Source organism: Oculina patagonica, unplaced genomic scaffold (assembly GCF_052425735.1).
Source record: "Oculina patagonica isolate OP01 unplaced genomic scaffold, crgOcupat unplaced572, whole genome shotgun sequence".
In the NCBI taxonomy this organism is placed as follows: Eukaryota; Metazoa; Cnidaria; class Anthozoa; order Scleractinia; family Oculinidae; genus Oculina; species Oculina patagonica.
Window position 1 is genome coordinate 1,705 of NW_027558441.1, and position 6,351 is coordinate 8,055.

Genomic DNA, 6,351 nt, shown 5'->3' on the forward strand with positions numbered 1-6,351 from the left:
TCCCCAATGTATCCTAGCTAAAACAATTTAAGCATACAAAATCTTTTTACAAAAACCACACGTCGAAGTAGATCTTCTTTAGCGTTAAGCACAATGTGGCGAGAAAGCATCTGAGAGCGAAGAATGATAGCGAAATGATCAGTGCAAATTTCACTCGAGACAATTTCAAAAGGATACAACTTCCGTAGGCACACAGTGGCTGTTCTAGAAAACCTGTATCCCGTTTAAAATGATACTACATACCTATCTGAAGCTACCGTTTCCTTTTATCGTGAAATATTTTTGTATTTTGATCGAAATAACCGCCTAAAACTTTCTGTATGGCAGTGTTTACAAAGAGCGAACCTGTATTTTCACAGCAAAGACCGCTGGGCCAAGGTACTTTTTTCGAATCCTTTCCCAAAGAAACGCACGGATCATGAATCCTAAAAATCCGGATTCAGATATGATCTGATGTATCCACTCGAAGTGTGGATTCTTCAGATCATTGATCCAAGATTAATCCATTTTCGGATACAGGTAAAGAAACGCAAAATCCGTTTTTGGATCAAGAATCCGGATTTGGATTTTTCCCAAAGAAACGCACCCAAAGATTGTTGTTGTTGTTGTTGTTGTTGTTGTATTCTGAGAGAGTTTTATTAAACTGGCTAGGAAAGAACGTGACAAGTTGTTTCAGGGTGTTCGCACTCAGTGGTTAGATAGGTTACTTGAGTCAAACATTTTTGTCATGTCACTTCAACTCAGGAGAAACATCACTGACACGCTTATACATACTAGTTATGCAACGCTTTCGAGTGGTATACTATGGAATATCCCACGAGTCACTTGTATTTTCTCGGTATACACACGAGCCTTTAGGCGAGTGTGTATGCCAAGAAAATACAAGTGACAAGTGGGATATTCCATAGTATACCACGAGAAAGTGTTGTGTGACTGTTTTATACCATGCCATAGAAAATACGCTTACTAAATTTCATTGAGAATAAGATCGCAGCGCACGACGGGAAGGTTGGGTTCAATACCGTCGAATATACAACGGCTTTCCTGTATTCTGATTGGCTGTATTTTCTATGGCATGGTATAAAAGCTGATATCTAATGGTTTTCTTAACTGTGGACAAAATCGACCAAAATAGTGTGCAAATTCCTTATATCTCATAATCAGGCACTTACCAGGTTTTACAAATCGCGCACATTCCTCGATTGCCCCAGGTTTCACTTGTCCATACACGATGGTGCCCGCGCACAGCACGACGTCGTATTCAGCGGTTTGGATCTCATTCATATGCGTGTCCACCAATGGGGCGCAGATCAGCCTCTTGTAAATGCCCTTGCCTTTAGCTAGGTTTAGCATTTCCTGAGAGATGTCTAGCGCATCGACATTGGTGTACCCTCTGGCTTTCAGCATTTCTCCAATGCCTCCTGTGCCAGCCCCGGCATCAAGGATTTTCATGTCTTTTTTCGGGTTGGGAAAGACGTCAGCGGTTTTCATGGCGCGATCAAATGCTTCCACGCACAGGATGTGGCCTTTGTAACCTACGTTGTCACTGATCTAAAACAATAACGAACAACCAGACAAAAATATTTAGTCAGTTTCTTCTTCTTCTTCTTCTTCTTCCACGTAACTCACCTCCTTCAATAGTGAAGATTCTCGTGAGTATTAAAATAAATAACTACTTAACAAAATAAATAAATACTATTCAAATTAAAGAAGGGCGGGCTTAAATGCTATGAATAAAAATAGATACAAAAAAAAGTCAAAGTCAGCATCGTTTGCTTAGCGTTTGGTCAGACGGCAGGCATTTCTTAAAGGCCGTCAAGTTTGGTGCATTAAATGTTTCATTGGCCAGGCTGTTCCATTCTCGTATCGTTCTCGGGAAAAATGAGTACATGTGGTAGTCCATCTTTGAGCGAGGAATTTTGTACGCATTTGAATTTATCGTCATCGTCATCATAAATTTATCGCATTCTTTAAGTGGGCTACGTCACGGGGATTTCGCAAATTTTTGGATTAAACTGTTCTGAATTTACTGATAGCCAACTTAACCCATCAAAAACATTATCTGTAAACATCTGAAGGAAAATGAAACTTTAATTTGCGGACAGAAATCAAGTTACGGCTATAAATTAATATCGCTTTTGTTTGAGACGCGCGGAAACAAATTGCAATACAGTTCCCATCAAAATAATAGTTTTCTAACGTAGAAGAATACCAACGGAGTAAAAAAATAAACACGAACGGGTTCGAAAGACAAAGATTAAGACGGATGGCGAACGACAAACTTTAAAAATCAAAATGCTGCCAATTTTTTCCGCTACGCTCTCTTTTCTTACTGTCTGCCATATTTTCTTGAGTTTTTGCATAGAAACTGACGTCACACTTTTACTTCACGTAATGCTTTGGCCGCGCGATGCGAATGCGACTTCTAAAGGCAAAAAGCGCATCTTTAGCGACAATTTTTAAACAACAATTCTCAAACTTTGTTAAATAGTAAGTTTCCAGTATTCAGAAAAAAATAGCTTTGTAGACGCTTTTAGAGGTGAAGGGCGAGTGCCTTCCCAATGCTATTGTGCCGTGTTCTTAAGGGTCACTCAGTCCACGTGTTATGTTGAGACTATTATCTTAGGCCACCTCGCGATAATCCCTAGCATGCGTCGCAGCCGGACGTGTCACAAAACCTCGGTATAGCAGGGTTTAGTTCGTCTGCAACGCAGGCTAGATAATCCCCTCCAATTATGATTTCATCCCTTCACGCCATTTACAAATTCAGTACCAAATTGTGTTTTCCACTTAACTTGCTAGAGGAGAATGCGACAGTAGTATGAATTATTACTGATTCTCGAAAGTGAAATATATTAAGAAATCTTATTTTGATAACAGTAAACAGTCGTTGTGTTTCATATCGTTCTGATTGGAACAGTTGTTTTGCTCAGTAATCATGCGGCATTTTTGATATGCTCTTAAAGCTTTTCAGACACAAACGCTCTTCAAAATAAAGGCCAAGAAATGCTAGAAAACGATTTTTTTAGATAAAAAGCATCCTAGCCCACCAAAAGATTTCTTTTTTTGTTCAAAACTGAACCCCGGCTAATTATCGAAATTTTGGTTTTTGCTATGAATAATTAATAATTAATTAATATTATTTAACCAGGGTGGCCTTATCAGCATAAAAGTGCTGTTATCAATAAGGGCCCTGGAAAAATTAACATTTTTAAAAACTACCATGGATCCTCTCCTGCATGCCTTCCTCGGCGCCTCGCTTCCAGTCTGCCATCATGCCCGGCGTGAGAGGTCTGGGGACGAGTCAGCTTGGCTCGCCGCCTTCCAAAAGTAAAACGTCAGCTACTCTCTAAATCACAGCGCCTTCATTTCATAGTTACCTTTTCCCAACATGGAGCCATTTCATCGTAAGCCATTTTTGAATCCTCCACTGGGGAATTCATGTTCAAGTCCAAGAAGCGCTTGGGGTATTTGATTTCGTTCGTCATTTTCTGGAGTTTTCTGGATCAAAAATAAATCAGTCAGTCAGTCAGCCAATGATACACAAATCAAACCAAGAAAGGCACAAACATGAAGGAAACGAGGGTGAAAGAAAAGAAAAAGAAACAAACAGGGATTGGGAAGCAAGAAAGCAAGAGAGCAAGCAAATGAAAGAAAGAAAGTAAGAAAGAACTCGGAAAGAAAGAAAAAAATATTTTAAAGTATGTAAAATATCAATTAACACTATAAAAAAATTCCAATCCCATTTCTTTTAATTTTGTTTGTGAATCACAGTCCCAGGGACCCAAATCAATTTTCCCAGTGAACATTTGCCCAACCCGTTCCCATTGTACCCCTTAAGGTCCCTCTAGATAGAAAGAAAGAACGCAACCGGATTTCCGCCTTTTAAAAGTTCGGTAGATTTCAGTACCATCAGCGGCTTTCAATTTTTGCGGACTGCTCGAAAAGTGGAAGAAAATTTAAGCCTCGATCTACCACTCAATACTTGGGAAGACATTTTCGGCGATATAGAAATAACGTCGAGCTTTTAAGCTTGAGCTGACTCTAGATACAGAGATTTTTTTCTTGCATCGAAGGCAGGCGATTGCTTCGAGATCGGACAAGTCGAGCATCGCCGGCCTTAAGCCGAAGAAACGAGAGCGGCGAATCTTCGAAAACAAACCTCTGGGACAGATTAATTACTATGTTTACAGCTGATTGACTGGCGCGTGACAAGCTGTCAAAAATTCTATGATATTGTCATGAAGTATTGTCTACTCGGAACACGTAAGGAGAGTTAAGGAAGCAATCAGTAACAAATTAAACCATACAAAGGGCTTTGGCACGGTGCCGATAAAACAACAGCTTTCTGCCCTGTGCATGGGGAGCACAATAACCTTAAGCCGGAATTGTACAGGGCTCTAACGGGAAAAACCTGGCAGTCAGGTGCATAATTACAAGCGATGGCATATCTAATGAACTTTTGCGTTAGAATTTCGAAATTTCATGTACTGTAATCACTAAGTTATCCGCTTGCGTTCTTTACCAATTTTACCATAATCTACCCTTAGTAATAGCGGCTTTTTCTGCCGTGCAGAAGCGGCGAGATGCTAAGAGTAGTTCAAAAAACACAGACGACAAAAAATCCTGTGTTGACTCCGTCAAAACAACACACAAGCCTGTTCCACAACCAGTTCAACGAGAATTTACACGAATCTCCATAAATTCCTTCTTACAGCAAAATGGTCGTAGAAACAACGAAGATTTCGATGGTTTTTCAATTTAATTTTATTAATGGTTCGGGTTTTTTTGCTCAACCTACAAACACACATTATTTACCTTTCTAGACAATAGTAATTGGTATGCAAAACGCAAAAAGATTTTGTCTCTGCGACCCGAATACATTTGCGACGCAATGGCTAGCACTAAATGAACAACTAACACGTATAAAACAGCATGTTTCAATTTAGTATGCTAGAATACCGCTACAATAAAGTTGGAAAATCCTACATTAAGCAAAAAAGCGAAAAAACTCGGTTATATATTATATAAAGTTGAATATATCGTTAGATAATTATGCAGATGACTGATTCTTAAAGAAAACAGTCCGATCGTGGTCCACCCTAAATTCAATGCAACAATTTTATGGTGTTAAGCGTGTCGACAAAATTGTGCTGTCAACATGCAAAGTAGATTTCTTGGAAAAAACACAATTCTAGCTTCTTTCCTTTCGAGGTACGCGTTCGGATTTTGCTATAATTGCGCAAATTTGATCTAACTGTACAGTAGAGTCCCGATTTCTCGTAACAGTCCTGGGGAAACTTGCTTCGAGAAATCGGCAGGTTTGAGAGATCAGGGGTAACAATTCAAGAGAAGTAGTATCTAAGGGAAACGAAGGGGTTCGAGCAATCGGGAGTTTCGAGAATTTGCATCGAGGAATCGGGATTCTGCTAAAATTTTCGTCTCCAAGACTCGAATTTTTCAAATTTAACACCTATGACCAAGGCTCAAAATGAGCATTAAAAATACACTTTAAAATTCATGTAAATGACTAAAATCAGAATGAGGGAGGAATAACCACAACCGATAACATCAATGGACCTGAAAGACTTTTGCACAATTCCGCTTCCGACATTTTATAAACTGGATCAAACTTTAAAATTTGCAAAAATTGTTGACCACTGTTGCTAGCGAAGGATACCACTAACCAAAATTTCCAGCTTCAAAGAATAAAATGAGACTTACCGATAAAATAGCAGACGAGGGGCAGGAAGAAGCAACAACGAGCTGGTGCACAAGCGAAAGTGAAATCACTGGAAAGAAAAAGATCAATTTATACGCTTGATATTGTGCAATGAGACCCAGACGCCTGTTGCGTTACCTTTGTTATTCACGTGCGCTGTGACGTGGCATCGCGAACAATGCAACAAAGGGCATACAGTTTGCGAAAGAAAGTCGAAAAAATTCAAGAACAACCCCTAAACCCTGAAGTCGAGAATCGTACTATGCAGCTTGCAAAAATAATAGGAAAATAAATAAAAAATAGAAAGAAAAATGTGTCGAGATATGCGAACTCTGAATAAACCTGTGAAGAATGACTTGGACTGGACTGTGGACGGTGGATCAATTTTTGTTACAAGAATCACTTTAAGCATTACAAAGAAGTCGAGTAGTATCTCATTTTGTAAATTGGTCTGTTATCTAAGATCCTCTCTCCGTCTTCACTCACTGAATTTGTTAATCAGTTCAGTACAGTAGAACCCCGGTAACTCGAACTCTGAAGGGAAACGAAAAACAGTTCGAGTTACCGGGGTTTTGAGTTATCGGGGTCGTTTGAATATTTAATTTTCCAAGTTAATAATTGATAGTTTG

At 39.3% G+C, this 6,351-nt stretch overlaps 1 protein-coding gene across 1 annotated transcript; it reads right to left on the reverse strand.

The window, feature by feature from the left end:
- Window positions 1-1,068: 1,068 nt before the first annotated feature.
- LOC144640936 (methyltransferase-like protein 27) lies at window positions 1,069-5,984 on the reverse strand. The gene is made up of 3 exons (XM_078499999.1): window positions 5,725-5,984; window positions 3,381-3,501; window positions 1,069-1,551 (listed from the first exon to the last, which is right to left on the reverse strand). The coding sequence occupies exons 2-3, from the start codon at window positions 3,486-3,488 to the stop codon at window positions 1,069-1,071; spliced, it is 591 nt and encodes a 196-aa protein (XP_078356125.1). The 5' UTR covers window positions 3,489-3,501; window positions 5,725-5,984.
- Window positions 5,985-6,351: the final 367 nt, after the last annotated feature.

Excerpts from the sequence above, each read along its gene's own strand:
- LOC144640936 (XM_078499999.1), bottom strand. The coding sequence starts at position 3,488 with ATGACGAACGAAATCAAATACCCCAAGCGCTTCTTGGACTTGAACATG. Across the intron at positions 1,552-3,380 it reads TGGCTCCATGTTGGGAAAAG|ATCAGTGACAACGTAGGTTA; the intron begins GTAACTATGAAA and ends TTATTGTTTTAG.